The 25,490-nt window shown below is 39.0% G+C and overlaps 1 protein-coding gene across 4 annotated transcripts in view; it reads left to right on the forward strand.

Moving 5' to 3' along the window:
* LOC129379223 (diacylglycerol kinase beta) overlaps positions 1 to 25,490 on the forward strand; it is a 108,877-nt gene that overhangs the window by 74,855 nt on the left and 8,532 nt on the right. For all 4 annotated transcript variants that reach the window (XM_055059894.1, XM_055059895.1, XM_055059893.1 and 1 more), the window contains 3 exons: positions 1,530 to 1,594; positions 9,157 to 9,247; positions 11,597 to 11,798. In XM_055059894.1, coding sequence (XP_054915869.1) covers positions 1,530 to 1,594; positions 9,157 to 9,247; positions 11,597 to 11,798 — 358 coding nt within the window. The remainder of the gene's footprint in view (positions 1 to 1,529; positions 1,595 to 9,156; positions 9,248 to 11,596; positions 11,799 to 25,490) is intronic.

Raw genomic sequence — 25,490 nt, forward strand, 5'->3', positions numbered from 1 at the left:
AAGTCTTACAAAGTATTCACACTAGCTGTGTTTAGCTTACTTTAATCAAACCCTAGCTTGTTTGTCTGGAGCAGGGGTGCCCAAAGTTGGTCCTTGAGGGCCAGCATCCTGCATGTTTTAGTTTTCTCCTGATTTAGCACACCTGCATCAAATGAAGGCTCATTAGAAGGTCATCAAATGATGGCCTCAATATTCCTAAGGAACATTGACTTGCTGAGGAGGTTGTTTAGGGAGAGAACTAAAACATGCAGGATGCTGGACCTCGAGGGCCAACTTTGGGCACCCCTGGTCTAGATGGTCTGGTTTGTTTGTGGAGGTGTGAATGCACATTGTAGATCTGATGCGGACCAAGAGTAATTGTGGTTTTCCGACAACCAAAGGTCTGGGTTTGGTTAAAATGAAATCTGGTGAGGTTAGAATGAATATGTGAATGACCTGAGACTGTTCCAAAAGCAGGAAAGGGACTATAGACAAGGGCATTCTGGGTAAATACAACCTTAACAATAGTCTATCTATAGAGGTACAAATGGCTTGTTACCAAAGATAAATAGAAATCCCACAAGTAGTTCTTGGTGCAGTTCCCCCACTAGTGATGGGGGAACAGGTTTTTTTTAAAGGGTTTGGTTTGTTTGACACGGTGCAGTGTGAAAAACGAAAAACTGGAAATGTGACAAATTTTCAGTAGCCACTAATCAGATCAGTCCGGCACACTCAGACATAATAGTCCAGTCAGATGTGAGTTTTCACACTCCATAATTGATCTATGATCATTTAGGTTAGTTTTCACAACTGATTGTTTGTGTCATGTGGTAGATATCAGCCCACTGGTGAGAGAAAAAGTAGATCTTGGTCTCAAAAAGTTTGGGCACCCCTGATCTAACTATTGGATGTCAGTAAGGCATTTGAAGAACTGAACTTATATCAAAGGAAAATGTTAATTGATGAAGATATAGGAGACTGGAGGTGTTTTCTCTTTGTGAGGTCAGTCTGAGGATGCTTTGGTGACTCATCAGGCTTACATTCACCCCTGCCCCAGAGGTCAGAGGTTAAACTCATGAGAGGAGAAGGTTAGATCCCATCTGAGCTGCATTCAGACCAACCTCTGACCTGCTGCTTCTAAAACTCTGCAGTTGTACTCGTCTTAAACCCTTTAGGAGGAATTTACCAGACCAATCATCTTTGATCAACATTACAACAGAAATGCCAGAATTTTTAAGGGGTTTATATGTTTATGTTGAATAAAATCTTGATGACTTTAAGAGGTCTTTCTGCACAGCCCTGTTCCAAACATTTACTTATTAAACTGCCAGGAATATGTCCAACTGGTTCATTTGTGAACCACTAAGTGAAAATCACAAAAAACAGTTCTCATTTTAAGTTCATGTTAATTAGATTAATTTGGTGCCTTTAATGATTTTAAAAATTTTCCAGAGTGGAGCCATTATTTAGCTGCTTTGTGGCTATGCTGTTTGAGACGGCACCAATAGTGTGTCAAGTTGCTGATGTTGTCTCCTCTGTTCTTCACACAGGATGCCTCCATCGCCCACCGCTTTCATCTGATGAGAGAAAAACACCCAGAGAAGTTCAACAGCAGGTTAGTGAATTTGAAATGGAGCGTTGATACACGAGTCCAAACTGCTTTTCACTTAATTTGGAGCACTGTGGAATGACAAGTTTCTGTAACTTTAACAGAAACTCGTCACTTCCTTTGTGTTGTCCAGGGTAAAGATGATGTTCTCATCTAAAGATGAAATCAAGTTTCTGGTCTGGAAGTCTTGGGATGCAGAGTGAAATAAAGATAGACTGTAGCACATATGACACAAGTGGAGATTTGAGTCATCGTAATAGCTCAGAATTATAGCTTTAAATGGCCAGCCGTGAGAGCAAGTACATAACAGTCTAATTAAAAGTTATATAATGTTCCGAGCTGTCTAAGGAAGGTCGGGGCTGAGAGTCACAGTGATCCATATAGAGGATGTAAAGAAATATCCAAGGAAGGACAAGCTGTAGAACATACAGTCACCCTGCTGTGATAATCTGTCACAGCAGCAGCTTCATCAAGTCACACATATTATTACTCTGGTGTTTCAGACTAAACTTAAAAGATATAAAACAAAATGCTGTCGTTTCAGATTTCTCGTTAACTCATGCTGGTTTCTTAGAGACAAATACTGGATTTCAATATTTGTTCTAAATATTTAATCGCTCTTAGATATTTCTATATGTAATTGTATTAATCAGGTGGTGTCAAATTAAACTAGCCTAGATGTTTTTTATCCATTTATTTCAGTTTTATATTGCAGAAAATATCACCTTTACATAAAGAAACGTTCTTTTCTAATTGGTCCACAAAGAATTTTATTTTGAAAATATTTAAAGGAAGTTAGATGTAAGTAATCCCCTTACACTACAACTGCTCAGAGTGAGCATCAGTGTTTAACTTCACTTCCTACTTTACATTTAAATAAAGAGGACATCATGCAATGGCCTTTGAAAGACACAGCAGGCCTGTTGATGTTGTTTTTGCTAAATAAATTCAGTCATCTGCAAAGTATTATGATTCAGATTAACATTATCACTACACATAGTAGAAAATATCCCACAAAACGTAAGGATGTTCTGTCTTTAATTTTAGTATGTTTTAATTAGTTTTACAAATACATCTAATTGCAGTTATTTCTGCATTAATTACCGTTTTTATTTATTTCAGTTAACAAAAATGTTTCCTCAATTTTATTCTACTAACTTTTGTTGACTATAATAACCCTGGACAAATAGCCAGTCCATTGCTTGGAAACATAGAGAGAAACAATCCTGCACCCACCATCATACAAGGGGCAATTAGGGAACCTATTAACCGAGCAGTCATGTCTCTGGACTGTGTGAAGAGCTAGAGTACCCAGAGAGAACCCACGCATGCACAGGGAGAACAACATGCAAACAGTAGAAAGTCCCAAGTTGGGATTTGAACCCAGGATCTTTCTGCTGCAAGGCAGCAGTGCAATCCACATACAAAGAACACAGATAGATCAATGTTAGAACAAGTTCAGTTCAGTGAGCACCAACTCAGCATTTCAACAGTTTTGGGGTAGAAAGCTGTGGATCCAACTGCTACTCTGCTCTTGATGTATTTCTGCTGACAGCAGCAGTTTACTGCAGCAGTTTACTGCAGTTCATCACCGTAGCTCACTGTGTCCCAAACATCTCAGCTTCCGACCCACAGTAAGAGTAAAAGTAAGAGTAAGTAAGAGGGTCATAACTCTGACTGTTGGTGAAAGACACAAGGATTTTTACACACTCACTCAGTAAAGAATCAGTGCAATGACAACACAACCAGCATCAACAGCCAATATACTTTTGCTTTAGCTTAGTTTCCAGAGCTGATTTCTTTAAAATCTTTTACAACATTTTTAAAATACAGAAGCTTTCATCATTGTTGCCATGTAGCTTAATTTCTAAGGAAACCCCAAGACCCTAGATTTCCATATTTGTGACCCCAAGTGGGGCCTTGACCCCAGCTTTGGTAACTTCAGCCTCAACTGACTGTAGTTACAAAGCATACTTATCTTCCAACAGGAAAGTGAAATATCGTAGCTTGTTTTGAATGCCGGTGAGTCTCATAGGAGCTCATTGTGTTCCATGTTGTCGTCATGCTAACAACATGGAACACAACTCATGCTGGTGTTTTCTTCACAGGTTAATTAATCTGTGGAAATTAAAGGAGAAGAATGAGACAAGAGAAGGAAGAAAAAGAAAGATCCGTAGTTTCTTCTTTTGCTCTGAGGGATAAAAGCATGACAAGTTCTCTCTTATATCCGCTAAATGGTTGAAGGATGTGATAAGGAGAACCTGGCTTACTTACCACATGTAAGCACATAGATTTAAGTTGATAAGCTACAGAGGTCTTTCATTATTGAAATAGCTGTAAATGTTTACTAAACACACATTATTGACAGTGTGTTTCAGAAAATAGCACCAACTGCTTTCTGTACAGTGTTTACAGTAAGCCAACACTGGGCTCATTGTTCTGCCAATAGAGCAGAGAGCTGACGGACAACTGTGATTGTTTTATTAAGACCTGACTGATGTTTTGGCTGGGAACATTTCCCTCTACTTTCACAGCGGTGTGAACTGAAACGAGTCAGTGTTCAGAAGGAGCAAGTTTGTCCTCTACTGGTGCACATGACAAATCACCTTTGACCCCTGAGAGAGGCCCACGGCTTCATGTAGCACTTAGCTTTATTGTCCTGGCCGTCACTCAGTGCTCCACGCTACCAGCATGGGGGCTCCTTACAGGCACTCCGCTACTCTGCTTCTCACCCCCGGGCCTGTTGGGACAGAAGGGCTGTGACTCCTCACACCCAGCCTGTGGCACTCAGATAGCCACCGTACACTAATGACATGTCACATGGAGTCCAGTCTCTGTTTTATACAGCTTCTCATTTGTCTGACTGCAAGTGAATGCATCGGTTTTAATGGAGGAGGACAACGTAGCTTAATGTTAAACTGCAGAAAAGTATTTGTTCCCAGTTATTAATCAAGTATGATAATGATCAAGTTTTTATTTTCAATAACAGATGTCTAATGCTCCCATCACATAATTTCTTGCATTTCAGTGTCCTTGAAAAGCTTTGGCTGATATCATCACCACACACACCTGACACTAGCTGCATTTCCATTATGAATGCGTGCACACCTTTGTGTTGTGCTAATGTAACAAACAAAAAAAGGCACTATGACATTTTTTATGTTTCTATTAAGTAAAAAAATGTAAGTACAATCCTACATATATAAACCTGTTAACACAATAAATCATTCAAAATCATGGCAGTTACTGTCGTCTTCTTCCAGCTGTTGAAGAATGTTCTAAGATTGTCGTAAGGGCAAAATTGGGGCAAAAAATCGTGTAGTGTGAACTGGGCTTGAGCCAACACTCAAGGCATGTTTTTGAAGGTAACATGATGAATACTGTTACAACATGATACACATAAGTTAATTTCACAATATATTGATTGAATTTATTTGAGTGGTGTGATGGGAAGTTAAAGTCAAGACATATTTTTTCTGTCCATTGGAGCAATTGGATTTTCTGATTAACCGAATGTGAATTTAATTCCTGATCTTATTTCGTGTCACTTTCTGAACACTCAATGGTTAGAAGCTAAGTATGAAGCTCTGTGATGTTTGAAAGTGAAACAGGAGCATGCAGACTTCCTCCCTCAGTGCACACGTTTAACCCCGTGCTGACGTAGCACCCGACACAGACTCCTGCTGACGTCCAACATGGGGCGGAAATGTTAGCAGGCCTGACTCGGCAGAGCAGGTGGAGTGACCCGGCGCCTCACCCCACTCCAAACCAGGTGCAGGACAAACACAGAGCAATGTGGAACCGCCGTCTGGGCAGGAGGACAGACGTAATGCTTTTCTCTGTTCCGTCGGGCTGTCGTGTGTCTGCACAGCCAAGGCTCTGAGTGCAGTGTGTGGACGACCGCCTTCCTGCACAGAAACCTGCCTGAGCACAAATATGTGTAACATTTTGTCTAATATTAGAAAAAAAAAACAACTTTGCAACAGCTGAGTTTTCATTACATAAGAAATGCAATTAAAATCACACATGAATGAGTTTGTCCACGTGAGAAGTCATTAAACATGCCTTGCCATCATCCATCTACCACTTCCTGTCTTCTTCTTCTTTGTCACCAGTGGCAACATGTTGATCATGTGACCTCTAAGCATTCTTGCCTTTGCAACTTAACACTATTTGAGCAGTTGGACTTGAATAAGGAACAAGCAGATATACAAAAAAGCAATATAAATAACATAAACATCTCTGCTCTGATAGCATCATGGTCAAACGGTAACAATGGTCACATTTATGATGTCAGTGCTGCATTATTTATTGTAAACTTTTAAGCACTGACCTCTGAATCTCTGCTTTCCAATGTCCAAGGGCAAATAAGCAGAATTTGCAACTCTACACTTGGGTTAGAGTTTTTATTTTGAAGCATTTTTATTTATATTAACCAAAGTTGACACATGGATGAAAGGCCAAATTTGTCATAAGTGGGTTTGGTGATGAGCAAAGGGCAAAGTAGAAGAAATGATTTAATGTGGTCAAAAATCCAGAAAAGCACTCTGACACAACAGAGAGGCAGGTGAGCAGCACTAAGATTCGGTCAGGAACTGACCACACAGGTGGTTAAATATGACTTAGACTTAGATTGGTACTTTATTGATCCCTTGGGAAGACTCCCTCAGGAAATTGAAGGACACAGATAGTCAGAAAACAAGGACCAGCTGGAACCAATAATGGTGAACAACGTGACACAAGGAGGGCAATTTAACCAAAATACAAGCACTCAAATAGGATACTCATAAAATCATGTGAAAATCTATTCAGTTTCATATCTGACTAAAGCCTAAACTTTACCTGTTTCATAATATAATGAAACAGAAAATGTTTCCTTCTCAGCAATGATTTCTTGTAAAATGTCCTTCATGGGAAGTTCTAAATAAATAAGAGCTCCTCAATGATTTTCTGTCTTTTATCTTCATTGCGTCACACAAGGTCAGCTGCTGATCTAGCAGTTAAAACATTTCAGAACGGATCTGGTTGATTGGATATGTTTTTTTTTTTGTTGTTTGTTTTTTTAGAAGTACATTCACAGTGGATTGGCATGCAATCACTGCTGATGCTGGAAACACGTGTTGCCATAACAGCCATATATACTGCGGGTGCCCCCTCCTTGGAGGACAAAACACAATCCTCAGAACATGATAACTTTCTACAAGTGTCACACCAAGCACCAAACACTTTGGAATTGCAATGTAAACATTTGTTTTGTGTAATATATAACTGCAGTATCTTCAGCACAACTATACATTTTTCTGCCTCTAATTGTCCTCCTGTCTCTTTCACCTTAATGCCTCCCCAGAAAGCTGTGCTGCTGTCAAATCAGAGGATTAGAAGCATAGTTGAGATCACAATTAGGAACAGTTGTGATTCTTGGCGAGGCAAACTGCCTAACCTCATTAAGCCGCTTCCACTTGAGATCGTCAGTAAAAAATGCAATTAGCTCATGTTTTTCCCTGTCTCCTATGCACAGTGAATGCAACAGGGAGGCTTAAGCCCTTTTGCCATCACTCCCATGTTTCTGAGCCAAAACTAATGCAAACCTGGGGCAATAAGGATCTTGAGTAGTCTTTCAAAAAACACCCAGTGAGAGGAATAATGCTTTTTTCTCTCATTATGACCTACCAGTGCAGAGCCCTTGGCTATGGTTAGCCACTAAGTCCCTGAACACATTTGGTCTGTTAGCTTGCTCTGCAGTAATGCCTTGTTGGTATGAAAACACTGTTCAGGTGCCTTTGCACAGCCTCATTAATCCCTAATGACTAATGAAGCATGACCTCTCTACCTTTTAGACCCCCTCCTCCCACCTTTATGGCTGTTGTGAAATCGGGGTGAGTGAGGTCAGTGATCTAAATTAATTCATATGGACATCAGGTCATGAATGGAGAAACTGAGTCTCGCACATAATAACGGGAGTCATTTCAGGATCATCTAGTTGAAGATTTAAAATTAACACTTCTCCTGTGAGTGAACACAAACTCAGTGCCTCGCAAGATTTAGTAAACATCTATTCTTTTCACATATTCTACTTCAAACCAAAAACTTAGCTGTGTTTTAACTAGTACGCAGAGGTAGTAAAGTGGACAGAAAATTTTTACAGATGACAATCTTTCAATTTATGATTTGTGCTCCCTTTACTTTCTACTTAAAGTGTACTTATATGTTTTAAAATAGTATTTTGTATATTTGTTCTCACTGCAAAGCATTAAAAATAAAGTCTTGTGATTTCTGCTTGACCTTAGGTAAACAATAACATTGTTTATGTATCAGGAATCAGTGAGGGGTCATGATGTGTCAGCTTTTGAGTCTCAGCAGAATATTTTCACCTGAAATTAGTGCCAAAGAATGATAGTAGGAGAATGAGTACGTTCTAGGAAATGGAAATTAGTCTTCATATAATAACGGTTTTCAAGCAATAAAAAATGAGGATGTTTGACATTACTTTTGAAGCAGGGATGTCCTGTCAGTTTGTCTTTCCTAATTCCAATCACAGCCATTTAAAAACAGATTTTTGCGAATATAAAGTTCAATCTGATGCTTGAAAATGCTGTGATATTATGTGCTTTCTTGTCATTTTTATTTCATAACACTGACATGCCCAAATCTCCAGTTTTGTATTTCTGGAGTGCAACGGACATTTTGTCCACACAATTGCCAAAAAACTTTTTGCCACTATCTACGGGGTTTTGAAGTTGACTGGTTTGCTGAAGATCTAGACTACCAATAGATTCTGCCCTCTCTCTTTTGATAAGACTTGTTGATCACTTGGCTTGTAATGCGAGTTCGTACAGCTCAAGGAAAATTAAGTGAAACCCAAAATACGGATGTCGTGCTTGTGTGTTTGGTATTGGAGGGGTGTGATTGTTGAAGATTAACTCCAAACGTTTTGCGTCATCTGGCAAAAATTGGATTGGTGCTGATTTTGATGGTGATGCGCATGGCGCCATAGACCGGAGAGCAGTGCAAATTGGGGGTTGCACTTTTACAGTGACTAAAATATCGTCAGAGATATTAACAGTAAAACATTCCCTAAAGATAAACAAATGCCAATGCCTTAGATTAATGCCTAATTCCGTTTCTTATTGCCGTTTTTCTGCCCTAAATGACATAAATCTCAGAGAAAAAGCTGGTAGATCTCATTGGAACAGACAACACTTCTAGCTGCTGATGTCTACATGTCCTTGGGTAAAAAAACTTGTTTCCTCTGAATCCGGGAGGTGTCCAGAGCCAGAGGAGCCACTCACTTTGTTGCAGCTCTGTTGAGGGGGGTCGACCTGTCTGTCATTATGGAGCTGCTAATGTCTTTATCATTCCCCTAACAGAGACCTTCCAGATTACATGACTCCCCTCCCTCACTGGGCATTTTGAGCTGTCAGAAAACGTGAGATGACCCAGAACCATGACGGGCGTCTCTGTGTGACAGCTGTATACTAAATAACATCAGGGTCACAAAGCTGCACATGCAGGCTGAGTCAGGACGGCGGTTCGTCTCCTAACGCTCTGTGTCTTTTCCTGACCTGCAGAATGAAGAACAAGCTGTGGTACTTTGAGTTTGGCACCACTGAGACCATATCCGCCACCTGCAAGAAACTCAACGAATGCATAGAGTTGGAGGTGAGTGAGAGTTCCTTCAGAACATGAGCTGACACTAAGTGAAGAAAGAATGTTTTAAATAATCTGGGCTTGGTTCAGAAGGTGTCACAGGGTCTTAAGGTCCAGTCCCACCTAGGGCTGTGGCTCTGTTCAGGATGGCCAGGCCAGGCCAGGCTGATGTGATGGCTGGTTCTTTTGCCAAAGGGGAGGGTCTTGAGATGAGTCTATCTCAATATCCATCTCAATTTATTTTCACCTATCAAATTATAAAAAGATCAAAATGATTTTAACATTTGCATTTAGCCCTGTCCATAGAGGTCACTACAGTGGTCAGCTATCTAAAAGCCATTTTATTTTGTTTCTTGTGAATTTTTATATTACAAATACACACAGACCACTGGAGTGGACACTACTGGCCATCCAGTGCAAGTGCAAAAAAAAATTTGTTAAATCCAATATCGCACACAGACAATAAATCAATAAATCATCATCTTATAGGCAAAAAAAAATATTGTGACATCCAGTAACTTCTAGAAACTGATGTATTTTACAAATAACTTTGAATTTAGAAAGAATTGCAACTGATCACCTAAAAAGAATTCTAGAAAAGTTTTTTTTTTTTCTCCATCATTTTTATGCCTTAAGAAAATCAAAAATCCTGATGTAAAGGATCATAATTCATGTCTGAAAGTGTTAATTTCCTTCTGGTTTAAACGATATTCAAAAATCTGAACAGAGGATCCACATCACGCTGTGCATCACACAGCAGTCAGATGAACACATGGGAAGTGATTAAAAACATCTGACTATGACCAAATAACTAGCTGTAAACAATGAAACAAAACAACTGCAGTTTAATTTTGAACAATTCACCTGCCGGGTCCTGAACACAGACTCACCTCTGCCTCCTGGTCTACATGGAGCTGACTGTTTCTGTTCAGCTGTAGATTAAATGAACTTGTGGCTCAACTGCCTCATTTTCTTGTCCTTGTTCATCTAAGAAGGCAGGATGCCATTTTGCCAATCTGTCACAGTAATTAGATCAACAATAACAGACAACAGACAAAATAATCATGTCAGCAGAACTGTGTCCTCATTCATGCGTCTTCGTGGGAGTCTCAGTGTGCTTGTTGTTGCCTCTGACCCAGCTGGCACAGGTAGTCCATAAAAACGTGATGCCACACTCTGTGCATGACTTGCTCACACTTGCTATATGAAACGTGCTTGCATTTTCCACCATTTCCTAACAAAGAGCTGCGGCTCTGACAGAGTTAGGCCGTGTTCAGCCTGATGAAGGTCAAAATCTGATAGGGGGCCTGGATGTAAGGTTCCAATCACGCATTTAAATCTTTCAGTTTTTTTTCTCCGAGCTACCCACAGGCAGATATATGCTCAGAGGCCCTTGACATTTAATTATGCAGAATAATTTTCTACATAATAGAACAGGAGCATAATGCGTCTACATGTGAAATCGGTACAGGTTGCCAATCAGAGTGCGGCTCAATCTGCTGGGGCTTGTTTGTGCTCTGTCTGGTCTGAGGAACTCAGAGCTCTATGTTAGTTCAAGCCTGACCCTTCGTTCAGTCAGGAGCTGAGTTTACATTACAAATGTGTGCAAAAGTTGGTCAGGATTCAATTAATGTCAAATAAACACAATTTCACAATTGCAGTGTTTCAATTAAATGTGAAAGCTATTAAAATCACATGTGAATAAGTTTTGTTTACTCGATAAGAAACATGCCATCCCATCATCCTCCTACTACTTCCTGTCTTCTTCTTCATGCGCCAGTGGCAACATCCAGTTATTGGTCATGTGACTGGTACAATGTGAGAAAAATGGGTATCCATTGCAATTTTGTGAAATTAAACAATTTCGATATGGCCAGAAATACCCGAAAACAAGTTTTTTTTTCAAAATTGTCATGTTTCCATTAAGCACATTTATGTTTAAAATGTCAAAATGTGCAATTATATGGTTTATAATCTATCTAGACTATTTGGTCTTTACGGAAACCTAATATGTTTACATTTGACCTCAAGGGTACAGAAAACACACCATTTTCACTATTTAAAATTAAAAAGGAATACCCCTAACTCTAAGTAATGGAGTACACTTACTTGAACTCTAAGTAAGCCTTTTCAGTAAAATGATCCTTCGACAGTATAATTCTTAGATTACTCAGTTCTGGTGACATGGTTCAGGCACATTATGTTGTTTGCTGGCCACTAAATAAATGCATTAGGAGGATTTCCATTATAGAATTTCTTTAAATCAGTTTTAGACTCTGAAGCTGTTTCCTCATCTAGCACAGAACAGAGAAATAAGCTTTCGATTATGAAAATAAATGTGTCATATTTCTGCCTTTGCAGTGTGACGGGATCATCCTGGACCTCAGCAGTACATCCTTAGAGGGCATTGCTATTCTGAACATTCCCAGCATGCACGGTGGCTCCAACCTGTGGGGCGAGACGAAGAAGAGGAGGACCTACACCCGAATGAGCAAGAAGGTTGCCGACAAGATGCCTGGCTGCACCGTCACAAACCCTAAAGAGCTCAAGTTCTGCGTGCAGGGTGAGTCACTGAGGACGAAGGACTCACTTCACTATGACTATAGATTTTGGTTAGTTTATGTTAAAAAACAACTCTCAATTTCATCTACAAATCTACAAAAATTATCAACAGCAAATGCTAAACTTTTTGTTATTGGTTGATTGAAACCAATCAGAACTCAATACACACTGATGCCAACATTCAGTCACAAAAGCAGAGCCTGATTCTGTTTGAAACCTCTTTTAAACCTCTTTTAATTAATAGAAATATTCCTCCTGTCGAGTCTTTAATAAAAGTTTCTAAGCTATGAAGAAATCATCAGTAAATGCAGTCATTTAGTCAAATGTAGAAGTTGGAATGTCAAGGTGATTAAAACAAAGGTGCTGAGCTGTTGCCAGGAAACTAAGATACAGGAACACCCCTCCTCTATAGGCCATGTTCATCAAACAGTAATACAACAGCCTCCTGGAACAGCAAGTGATGAAAACCGATGTACATGAATCCATAAAATGACCTCCAACGCTGCGTCACACACGACAGCGTCCTCAGTAAACAAACAGTCGGTTACATAAGAGGCTGTGTAAACAGAGACGCGTTTTCTGCTTTGCTGTTCAGACCTACCTGTGGAAAATCCACCAGAAAACCCAATGAGTATTTCTATCTGCCTTTATAGCAGTAAGTAAAGTAGTTTAGGTCATGAAAAGGAAAAATCAAAAGATTAGTTTTTGATATTACATTTCTATTTATTTATTTATTTTTTGTCATTTTTACCCATTCGATTAGGAACACATGGGAAGAAAGACAAGAAAAACTTTCTGTCAATGTTAAGAACACATGAAGAATAAAAAAGGTGTGGGCAGAAGCATGTTTTTTTTCATGAATACAGAATCGTCAAAAATCAAAACAGCAGATTCTTTCCTGTATGTTTTTCTAAACATATCTCCAGCTAAGTCTGACAAACTCTTACAAGAAAACATAATCAAACCTTATGGGATTACTTTAAGACTTTTTTTTTTTACATGAAAATACCAAAAAACACAATTTCAGCTCCTAGCTACAGTTATTCCCTGTAACAGAAGTACATTTATGTTTAATTTTCGTCATGATCTTTAATCTTATAAATAAACCCTTATCTCTTAATTCATAGTTGTTTCTTTAATTGTGAACCATTTCTGTATTCACCTTGGAAGGAGTTTATTATTGGCTTTGCTCATAGTCAAAGTTCATAGTCATAGTTCTGAGCTCTACTATATCATAACATTTTATGCAAAACTATGAAATTTGGAGCTGATGGTCAGACTAAAGAATCAAAGTATTCATCTAGAAACTGGAGGAGAGCACAGAGGTTGATTTGTCATGTTTTCTGCTCCATCTCAGCAAAAGTATTCAAAAATAACAATTCTAATATCAACAAAGGAAAATATTTTGTGTTACGTTTGCTACTGCTTGCTTGGCACCAATAGCATGTGTCATGACCATGTGCTGCAACCACAACAGGCAGATTTTACACCGCTGATTTAGAACAAGCACAGCCTAATTTCATGTGCATGTCTTGCACAATACATCATGAACTATCTTTTAATCTGTGGTTTTCAACCTTTTCATTGATTTTCACAATAAAAAAGGGAGGCTGCTGCAGTTGTGGTCAGTATAGAGAGCAACTGAAACATCAGCCATTAACTTTGATACAGTTCAAAACAGAGTGCTAACTTTATAAAGCAACAGAGCAACTTTTTCTTTAAGATTTATGTCAGTGGGAAAAAAATGAAATCTTATGAATAGTTCAATACATAACAGATATATGTGTGGTTGTCTTGGTGTTGGTTTAGGCTAACTTAACCCATCCCTCACTCCATTTAGCTTTCCTTGGTGGTGATACACTGTTGGTTTCTTTAGTTGTGTTTTCTGCTCCACAACCTGACAGTTGAATTTTCATAATCCTTCACTCAGCATTTCTGTTGTGTGTGCATGCGTGCATGAGTGTGTGCGTGTGCCCACATGCGTGTGTGTGTGGTTGTGGGGTTCTAAAACGGCGGGTGCCCCAATGACGGAGTCTGCATTTGATGGACACCAACAATGAAGAATAACCCTCTCCATGCACCAAGGATCTGTCGCTGCATCTGCATTTCTGCCGACTGAACAGAACCTTGTTTCCATGGAGACAATAGCACGATGCCAAGGCAGAACCCAGAGTAGAAGCAGTCTGAAAGTCTGAGGAAGGGTGAACTTCATAAAATAACATGTTTTTATTGATTGTTTTGTGCTCTTGCTTGAGCTTACTGTGGTGTTGGCAGCTTTAAAGCAAAACAGCACAACAAAGAGTTTAGAGCAACATCTTCTGCTTTAAGGTCAGATTTTTTTTCTTCAGACATCAGGGATTGTTCAACAAGATGCTGTAAAACCAGTATCTCAGTATCTCCACTCTACTGAAATGGGTTTGGGAAATTACTTCACATCCATCCATCCATCCATCCATCCATCCATCCATCCATCCATCCATCCATCCATCCATCCATCCATCAACCCAGCCACCCACCTTTTTGTCCTTTTTCTGCTTTATCTTGAAACCTCTGGCACTGTGACTCAGAATACAGAACAGAGATTAATTCACCTTATGGTGCATGTAAAAATCTTTGCTGTTGTTGACTTCATTAAGTTGATGAACCAAGTTTGAATTTGTGACTTAATTCCAAGACAGAAGCTTCTGAATGAAGGGAATCTGAACATACCTCTCTTTTCTGTTTCTCATAAAACACTAACTGTGTCTCCATTGATCGGAAAATTGCACAAATTGGAATGAAAAAAAAACAAACATTTTTTTTTGATTTGTGGAAATGCACCAAGGGGGGGAGGGGGCAGAATTGAAATTATTGTATTTCGCAAAACTGCACTGGTTACTTTTTCCATCACAAGTCATATGATAAACACCTAATGTTACTAATGGTAAAATGGGTGGAAAACTACGACCATGAGCCGCAGCAAAACTTTCTGCTGTTTCTTGGTTATTATTTAGAACTAGAACTAAGTGGGTTAAACTGACATTATTCAGGTTTACTTCCCTGCATTTAAGGGTGTCTTGATTCTCCCCAAACAGGATTAAGTGATTGTGTCAGTGATGGAATCTTTTCTGCTCTCTCGGTTTGAAAAGCCTCTCATACTAGTGGTGTGTTTTTGGTGTAAAGCCTGCGTGTGGGCGCTCTGTATCTGTGCGTCCGCGTGCCGCCATGTTTATCGTACCACTAACCGTTTATGGCAGCTGTTTTCTCTGGCACTATAAACTAAAGCTTTTAAATCCATTTGCTGCAGATAATGCAATCAGTTCAAGTCGCAGGGAGAGTGAAAGAAGCTCCAGGCACTTCTGACCTCAGAGCCGCTCAGCTTTGGGTTTGTTCCACACAGAAAATAGAGGAACGTCCTGCCTCTGCATCTGTAGCATTATATTTATATACATCCACCATGAGGCTTTCAAAAGAGCAGCAACGTGATGAGCCACAGCAGAGTTTCTTGGTGTGTTCACGTTTCATGGAAGTTTGTTTTTGATATTTTCTTAACAACTCAAGGTAACATTGAAAAATATTAACATTTTTATGCTCAACTTATTTGGAGCAAGCTTACAGGTAACTGCAAAACAACCAAAATGCTGAGTTCCTTCATATCAAGGCTAAAAACCCAGCTGCTTAGAGCTGCCTTTGAGTCATAATAATTGAAACATTTATTAATATATTTGATGTGTATTTGCTTAATAATGTTGATGGATGTTGAGAAAATAACACTTATTGATTGTTCCGCCACTGGTTACCATATTGTGTTTAAAGCTCATGAACTGCCTAGCTGTTGAAATGGGCTATACAAATAACACTAGATTAACTTATCTGTGTATAATATGGGACTATGTGCCTGGAAAATAAATTATTTATCTCCTTTAAACTAATTTCTTGGTGCTGCAGCCGTTCTGCTCATCGTTTCCTCCCACCTCTTGAGTTATGACCAATACTCAATTTTTTTCACCTCGCGACTCCAGACTATGATACGGTGTTGTCCGTACATGATAAAAGCATCGTGGGCAGATGGTATTGTTGGGGTAGGCTCATTAGGCAGTGCTAAGAGCATAGCTGTGTCATGATTTTCTTCGTGCTGTAGAAGGCTCTTTAAAATTTGCTGCAATCAGGCCATGTTCCGAGAGCTCAGCGGGTCTTCATTCATGTAACAGAATGTCTTGCATATGGCCTCTGATCTGCTCACTCTGTGTGGTGCTAACAAATGCCTCATTGTGAGCAAACCTCCATGAGAAGAGTCGGTTGAAGAACAATAATGCTGACCACAATCAGCACAGCTGAACTTTGTCTGTTCATCCTTCTACTGGTGACGTTTTTAAAGCCTTAAAATGAATAAAAACCTTCTTTATAAAAAAAATCCAAAGAAACACAAACTTGGATATAAATACTGTTTGAAAGATAATATCTTTTTATTTCCTTGTTTACCTGGTGTTGTGAATCATTAAATTTAAAAAGTGAGCCTTCTCATTGTTTTGCACAGTTTTTATCGTGCACACCTTCCATCTGTATTTCCTTCAGTCACATTTTCCATGCTTTTTCAGCAGCTGATGAAATGATAAGAGCTGCAGAAAAATAAACCATGAGACATCACGCTAGCCGAATTTCATTTGGCCACGTATTTGCAAAATTTGTCTATTTGGAAATGCATTTTATTTGTAGAAACACGGCAATTAAAAATATATATATATTATTTTAAAAAAGCTTTAGTGTGGTTTTCTGTTTGTATCAAAACAGGTTAATTTCACATTAACCAATTAATTTTTATGTATTTTTTGTAATCACCTAAGTCACATAATCAACTACCGGCTGTTACTTCGAGTGCAAACCACAAAGAAGATGAGAGGAAGTAGTTTGAGGATGGATGAGACGGGACATTTTTCAACGACTTAAAGAATGAACAGTCTTACTAACAGGTGAATTTAGTTGTGTTTATTTGATAGAAACACAGAAATTGTGGGGTGGGGGTTCCACATTAGCAGAATATTCACAAAGTTTTGTGTCCATTTGTAATGGAAACACAGCTAACTTCTAAGAGATATTCACTGAAAACAGACCAGACACCATATTGGCATTACTCAAGTTAAAGCAGAGGGTTAGTAGATGTTGGCAGAACTGAAGATGTTGTATTCAGTAGTCAGCTCCACCGCTGCACATGTTTTCATGGCAGGACACACACTCACACTGCTCCTCCAGTCTGTCTCCTCCTTTTACACCATTATTTATTGTAAGAGAACCAATGTTAACATTCTTAGAGGATTATTTTAGCTAGCTTCCTTCTTCTCTTCAACCTGATGTTAATTTCTCTGCCATAAAAGGGTTCAGTAGTTCATAGAATTACTCATTCTAGATTGAGACATTACACACATTTTAAAGTTGTTTTTGTATTATTATTTTTCTTGTTTTGTTTCAATGCCAAGATATATTCACACATACGTCATAATGCAATCAAGCAATGACACGACTCTTATGCTTTGTTGAAAAGAACTGCAGTCATTGTAACATTAAGGAGGAGTCACTAAAAAAATTTGGGAAATAACAACAGAAGAAGTCACACAGGAAGTCTATTCAACCACATACAGTATGTGAATATATAGAAAATATCAAATGTGTTAGTTTTGGAAGTTAGTGAGAAGTTTTTTGTTTCTCTTTTCACTTTTTCTATCTGTTTTTCAAACCTACTGAATCTTCCAGGAAGAACGGCAGAAAGATGGGAAAAGAGTTGGATCTTGTGAATTCCTCGAGAATTTTTTTTATTTTTTTGCAACTCTGACATGTTTCTTTACTGCTCTTCTCATCAGAAAAGTGCACCCAGATGCTGTTGCATTTTCTTTGACACTGACTGATGACGGAGGTACAAACGAGACAGATTGCATTGGCTGCATGAAGAGTCGAAGCAGTTTGAGGCAAATTAGTTACAAGAGTCCACAGGGACTTCTGCTGTGCAGAAATGTCCAATGATCTGGTCTTCTAATGTGTCAACAGAGTTTACAGACGTCACAGAGTGTGTGTTCTCTGCATGTGGTCAGAAAGCACTTTGAATGAATTCATGGTGTCATGAGACTGACGGCAGTCTGCACCTCTCTGCTGATGATGGTGGAGCGCTTGTTGTACTGAGCAAGGCGAGACGCTTCGGTGGCAATTCGCTCGAACAGGTCGTTCACGAAGGAGTTCGTTATACTCATGGTACGGCTAGAAATGCCTGTGTCCGGATGAACCTACAGGGCTGGAGTGCAAGGAGAAAGAGTTGGAGAGGGAGTTAATTTGTTTTGCTCTTCTCCCCCAGAATAAAAAGATTTGATTGAAATCTGGTTGAAGTTCCTTGGTGACACCATTACACTGATTTGTAATTTGGTAATCAATCCAGTGATCAGAGTTCTGCGGTTCGGTTCTGACAGCCTCAGTGCTGCTGGTGAAACATGCTATCTCTGGGACATTCTGTCTTCTCTTGGTGACTCATTTCTTTCTCTGTCTTCTCCACCCTCACCTTCTTTCGCTCCTCCTTCCCCTCCACTAAGACCCGCCCACTCTTCCTAGCAGCACTCCCACCGAGATGCACAATAAGGGAAAGCTATTTCAGTCAGGTTCCATCTCGAAGCTGTGTATTGTTTTCTCCTCACTCAACAGAAACAGCAGAGCTATAATTACTCTGATCCTCCCACACCCGTGTGTGTGTGACCAGGAATAGTTGTATGTGGAACTGCTGGGTGGATGGTGGGAAAGTGATACGGCCATTCAGTAACTGAGTTGACATCCTGTAAGAACACCTGATCATTGCTGTTCTTTTGGCTCTCGTTGGCTTAGGCATTTCTGAAAGACCCATTAACTTCACCATTTCTTTCTATCCATTGTGGAAGAATTCTGCCACCAATGTTGGCTAAGGTATTTCATCTTCACAGCAAGTGGTGCATTTGGTGTATTTCAGTCCTGGATCATAGTAACACAGTGTTCTTTGTCACGTCGCCAAGTGTCCTCCCCTGTACCTTTCCCTCTGCCAGGGCTGGCAAGGTGAGTTGCAACTCTCTCTGACCATCTGCTGGGACTCGGACCACCCTGAGACAATAACAGGCGGGAGGAGGAGGAGGACGGCTGTGGGTGGAGGAAGGATACACAAATATATCTGCTCATAATTATAGACTAACACCTCATGCTGAGGCACAATGAAAGCTGCATTGAGCTCCGAACTTGACTCAGCTTTCAGTTTCTAATTACAGGCCTTATTTGTAATAGCTCATCACTCGAAAGGATGAGTTTATTCTTAGGGTTTTCTAAATCAGCAAATCTTGTTTGAATGGTGATTTGATCCTGCCTTATTGTACCGTCACTCTGCAATCTCTGGGATTAAAGATGAAACCTTACTGGGCTTTGATCAGTTGCAAAATAAGCATGTGTAACTTACAGCTCTGGGTAAAATGAAGAGACCACTGCACTGAACCCCATTGAAAATCTCATGGTTATTCCACCAAATATTGATTGCTGATCTCTTGATCTCAATAATGAGTTAAAACATTATTGTTGTTTCTCAATGAATATTCTTTGCATTATTTGAGGTCTGAAAGCATTGAATCTTTTTTTTGTTTGTTTGTTTGTTTTGACTATTTCTCATTTTCTTCAAATAAATATAAAATTTTTGCTTGGAATTTCAGAGACATGTCAATAGTTCACAGAATAAAAGAACAGTGTTCATTCTACTCAACAACATGAACCTACAAAAACTAAAATCTGAGAAACTGTTAATCGTAAGTGGTCTCGTCATTTTTTCCAGAGATATGTTGATGTAAACTATATAATGAGACATCACCCACAGTGGGTCCTTTACTCAACAGTGAGAAAAGTATACAACTTGGTATTTCGGTTAAACTGTCACAACAATAATCAAAGTCCTGCTACATTATGCAGAAGCTCTGTCTGCACTGTGAATGATGATTTGACTGAATCATATCCAGCCTGACCTACTTTGTGACTCAGTCAAGGCAAGATAATTTTTTAGAAACATTCATACACAGGGTTATTTAAAGTCCTTTAAGGGCAAAATAAACACCTGATGTCTGAAATATTCAAACAAGCTGTCACCTAAAATGCATACAAAGTGACACAAAATGTCAATTTTAAGCAAATAAAAAGCTAAAGCATGACAGAAGTGACAAAGAAGTTTTCTGCCTGCATGGGAAAGCTGCAGTAAGCAGTAATGTTTTCAGTCCTGATTTAAAATAACCAGCAGTTTCTGTCATGACTCATGTTTTCCCTTATTTACTTCCTTCCCTAGGAATAGCTTGAAGGGAACTCTTATGGCCTGAGCGTTCTGCACAGTTCAGAGCCAAAATGTACTTAAGCAATCAGGACTTCATAGAATATTACCAACATTTTTGATTCAGTACTATGATTTAAAGACTGATGACTTGGATCTATGTTTCAGGTGTTGGTCAGCACTACAGCAGGGTGACAAGCAGCAGCAGCTGGCTGATTCTTTACAGGGACCTATAAAGATACCGTCACAATAACCCATCATCCTGAACATAAAACCCTCACCAGTTTTTCTGATTCTCATTCTGATAAGAAATCATTTATTGTAGAAATGTTTTAAGGTGGAGCTCAGTGGGTTTAATGAAAGAACTTAATGACATTGTTGTTTTGCAGCTTTTAGAAACATCAGTGTTTGAGTTCTAATGTCTAATCTCACATTAATGGGATCAAACATAATGACTTTTTGTTTCTCTACTTTAAAGTAGTTGGAATTCTGATCCATTTTTTGGACTCGCTGACTTAGTGACTGCAGTGGACTAAGGTAAAGACAGAAATATCAAGTTGTAAGATATAAATCAGCATACATATCAAAGTTGATGTTTAAGTCCTGCATAATCTGAGACAGTGGGAGAATTTAAATTTTGATTAAAAGCAACCTGAGAACGGAGCCTTGAGGTTCCCCACATGTGATTTTTGTTTCTTCTGATTTAAAGAAATGACACAAAGTAGTTCTGGATAAGCACGATCTGAAACAGAAAACATCCAAGACTCTCCATTCCCATCATTTTCACTGGAAGTGTATTGCCCAATATTCCACATAGTTACATCATGTATAATGGGCTTCACGTTTCGTTTCTATGGAGACATTAAGTAAAGGTTGTTTTGTAAGGGAAGATGCTGCATTCGGTATCGAGATGATTCGAGTTTCTCCTTTCATTTCACCTGAGTTTTAAATTATTAGTCCACGATAAAAGCTCCATCTGTTCCTGATCAGAGTGATGTGTATATCATCTAGTTTTCTAGATTTAGTTTAGGGTTTTTTTTTGTTTTTGGAAGAGTTTCATTTGTAGCAGTGGCAACTATGGATAGTTTTGGCTCCTGATTGGATTCTGTGCACAGCACAGAAAATAAACCAACGCAGCAGTAATAATTCTTGCTGCCCGCTGCTTGACAAAAAGAAAAAAAAATTGCCATCCCATCCCAGAATGCACCATGACTGCTTTATGTAAGAGGCTGTTCTGTTCTATTCTTAGCTCCACCTCAGTGAGAAAGAAACAGCACTGGCTGCCTGAGAGTCCAAAGCACAGAGATCTGATGAGGTGGGAACCATCGGCCTCGCACATAGGGACACGGCCAGGACGGCGTGCCCATTTATGGTGCTTGGAGGAAGTAGAGGTGTATAGGGAGGGGGGATTTATGCTTCGCTGTACAACACGAACAGAAAATATAAATAGCTCTGCTTTAAAGTCCTAAAAATAGCGTGTCACACTCATATTTTGCCTCGTTTGTCTTCTGACCTGTAAACTTTCTCAGACTGGCACAGAAAACAGGACAGAGCTCATCCATTGTCTCACCCCAGCTGCTGTCCCTCTGGCTCCAGCCCCCCAAAACCGCCTGTTCTCATCCTATAGTCTCCAACTGTCCACATTTTTCTTAATGGACGTCCAGTCCTATTAGAATTTGCTCCCAGAAAGCTTTGCAGAGACGTGGGAATGTGTGCCACAGCAGCATGCAGCCCTAGCATGGCACAGTTTAGCGAGCATCCAAGCTTTGTGATGTAAACTGTGAAAAGTAAAAGCTTCAGATGAAGATTATGCTGCCCAAAATGTAAAGGAATAAAGAAGTTATTATTATGCAGGCTTTGTAATGATGGAACAACACATGTAGGGTCTGGACTGTCTGTAGACACTGCTGGCTGAGAATCCCTTATTGTCTGCAACCACCAAGTCATACATCCTTTCATGTTTGGTGTGTAAAAACAGTGAGGTGTGGTCAGTTTACACTGATAGATGCTGCAGTGCTGTTTAAGTGTGTTCTGTATGGACAAATGTACCATAACCTGCAGGATTTTCTTGTATTTGTATATTATGAATGATGTTGAAAGCTGAAGCTCTTTAGGTTTGGGCTCCATTTGATTGATTAATTTTTACTGTAAAACTTTTCTTGTCAAGAACAAATTATGCATTTATTCACAAATTAGAGAAGAACTTTTCAGCTGTTTTTCTTCACAACAGTTAAAGAGAAAACAGAAATTGCTTTTACAAAATCTGTGATTACATTGCCGTCTTTAAAAGTGAAGTTCTAGACAGTCCCTCCAGAAAGTTGCGATACTTTTTTGTGATATTTGTGGAGTAACAACTGATTTTGTGGCACCTATTTTAATTTTTTTTTAAATGTGTTCAAAGTTGCAGATTTATTAAGCTTTATTTTTGCCATAATATGACCTTACAGAAAAAGTTAATATTTCTGCAAACATCTTTCCCAAAAAAAAAGACAGGAGATGAATATATGTAATGTTTAAAGTGAAATAGTGTCACAAGCAGTTACCAAAGCACCTTAAAATGACAGTGAGTGAAGTTCATCATAGATATATTTGACTTGATTTACATTACCAGCACATTCCAGGGGATTCACTCTGTTTATGAAGGTCAGATAGTTGAATTATGCAATATTGGAGAATGCAAAATGAAAACATTGTACAGTTTGTGTGCATGAATGTGTTTTGTTGCCAGTAGCGTTTTGAGTGATGTTCTCCACGGTGCCATATGTTTGCCTCGAAGTTGTTTAAATGTTCCTTTCTAGTATTCTCAGTTTCTCTTCATCTTTGAGCAGGAAAGCTGTTTGCCTTCTCCTCATATCAGTATTTCCTGTTTTTCTCCAATTCCATGACTTAATATAAACACTTTGTGTTGAGTAACCCTGGCTCTGTTTACATTGTTGCTCTGTTGTTGCATTTTTACATTGAGGCAGAAAGAATTCATACAAATCAGAATATTTAAAGTCCCGTTCTTTCATTACTTTGGTAAAGTGGATGTTGGATTGTGTTCGTTAAAGTGAAGTCACATTTAAAGGTTTTAACGTGTTATTCTTTTTTTAAAAATATGTCTGGATAAGTATGCTGTCCATTAAATATCTGTTAATAAATAAAAATGTTGTCAAAAAAATAATTTATTTCAGTAACTTCATCACTTGGTAAAATACTTTGTATAAATTAATTCCACACAGACTAGATTTGTTCTAGCTTTCATTTTTGGTAACTATGATTATTTTCTGCTTACAACCCCAGAAAATGAAAACATGTTTAACTTGGGCCTAACGCAAAATATGTTTAATACTTGTATAAAGGTTGCTATTTTCACAAAGTACTTTTAGTTTGACAGAAAAACCTGATTGGATCATTATTCTAACTTTTTAAATATGACTGTTCTGTCTAAAGACAGAGCAACATTCCAAAGAAAATGAGTCATATACTGGATAGTTTTCCCAAAAGCAGACAACTGACATGAAACGCTGAATAACAACCAACTTATTGCTGTTGAAGTTCAGCCTTAACTCTCTCTTGGTTTTGCTGTTTAAATCTCTGTCTCGATGGACATGCTGGGGTTGAAAATATATCCAATCTATGTTCCTATGTTTTAGTAATTTATTACATTGTTTGGTCATGCACCAGCCCTTTTTACTAGAAGACTCTGCAAAATAGCTGCGAATGTGAGCCATAATCTGACCATATATTTGCAAAATTTACCATTCCAAAAATACAGTTGCTTAAGGGAAACATAACAATTTAGAAAAAAAACGTGTTTTTTCAGTAAACAGTTGGAAAACTGTTTATTAAAAATCATATTGAAAACACCTTATCGTAGGAAAAGGTGTTTTTCTTCTTTTCTGCTCCCTAGCGAAATTGGTTCATTTGGCAAAAGTGCAATGGAAACACTTTGTTTGCATCACACAAGTGACATGGTCAACAACATCCATTTGTTGACGATGTGCCAGCTCTGGCACCAGCCACACAGAAGAGGACGACAGGAAGTAGTTTCAGGACCATGCACTCATTTCTTTTTATGACTTATTGCTTGAACAGACTTATTCACATGTGGTTTTCCATTAAAATGTCTCTCATTTTAATGGAAACTGCACAATTGTGAATTTGTGTTTTTTCAACATTGGAAGAATATTGACAAAGTTTAGCTTGCATTTGTAATGGAAACACAGATAGTGTGGTTGCTTTGGCCTTTCATATATCCTTTGTTCTACTTAACTGTGTCTTTATGTTGGCCCTCAGGGATCAGATTCAATTGAATTGAACTGAAATGAATTGAGGCACTTTAGCCATCATGGACCAGATTAGTAAGGTTAGCAGTGCAGCCCATTAATTACAGTGCAGTGCTGCTCGTTCCCCCTCCCACACTTCACACCTACTAACAAACTCAGCTCTGAATTTTTCTTGATGACTGGGAGCCATAAACACAGTCGACCATGCTCTGGCATGGGTGGAAAATGATTACCATTGTTCACACTGAAACAGACACACACGGAGCCAGCAGTTCCAGTCCCAACAGGCTGCAGGGCTAGCTGCAGCTTGTCAGGGTAGCATGCAGTGCTGAGACCCTTGGGGGCCTGAGAGACTCCTGGATGGTGATTCCACACTCCTCATTCCACCTCTGCCCTGAAACAAAGAGTCTTTATTCAGAAAACAACCGCAGATCAAAAAACGAATCAGTGATTCTTCTGTAATACTTGAAGAAGACTCATTCTGAAGTTAGGATGGGAGGACCTCTGGTCATAAACTGATATAGAAAAATGCTGCTTTTAAAGATGTCATGCTAACATATTTAGGTCTGAAAGTCAGTCATAGAGTATTTACCCAGAGCTATTCAGTAAGGGATCAATGGCATCACACACTGGAAATGTTTATGGCACTTCCAGCAGACAGTGTGCAGATGATTCTTTTTGAAGGAACGTAATGTGGTGAACTCTGAACTGGAGGTCAACGTGATCACAGAGTCTTCCCAGCACCATGTTCTGGTTTACTATGGGAGGGGTTATCCCATCAGTACCTTTAGCAATCCTTTTTCTACTTTTATCATGCCAGCATTGATGTAGATTTTAGGGAACACTATTTTGCTTTCAACACCAAGAAATCCAATGATCTGTTTATCTTCCACTTTATCCAGTTAGCATGCACTGCATGATCTGGATGGATTATCCAAACTTTTAACAGGTTTCCTCCCAGAGTTGTCCTCTATTCAGCTCCATCTATTTTACCATAAACTGTGATCAGCTTTTCTTTATAGCTCTGCACTTCTGATACCAAGGGTCTCTTGGCTGCTTTTCTGAATAATCCTCTATTTGCTTCTGTATATTTAGGAGGACAATAATGACTCAGTAGGTTTGCAGTTGCTCCAACCTGGCTCTT

This window comes from Poeciliopsis prolifica, unplaced genomic scaffold (genome assembly GCF_027474105.1).
Source record: "Poeciliopsis prolifica strain line A6 unplaced genomic scaffold, Auburn_PproV2 SCAFFOLD056, whole genome shotgun sequence".
NCBI lineage: Eukaryota > Metazoa > Chordata > Actinopteri > Cyprinodontiformes > Poeciliidae > Poeciliopsis > Poeciliopsis prolifica.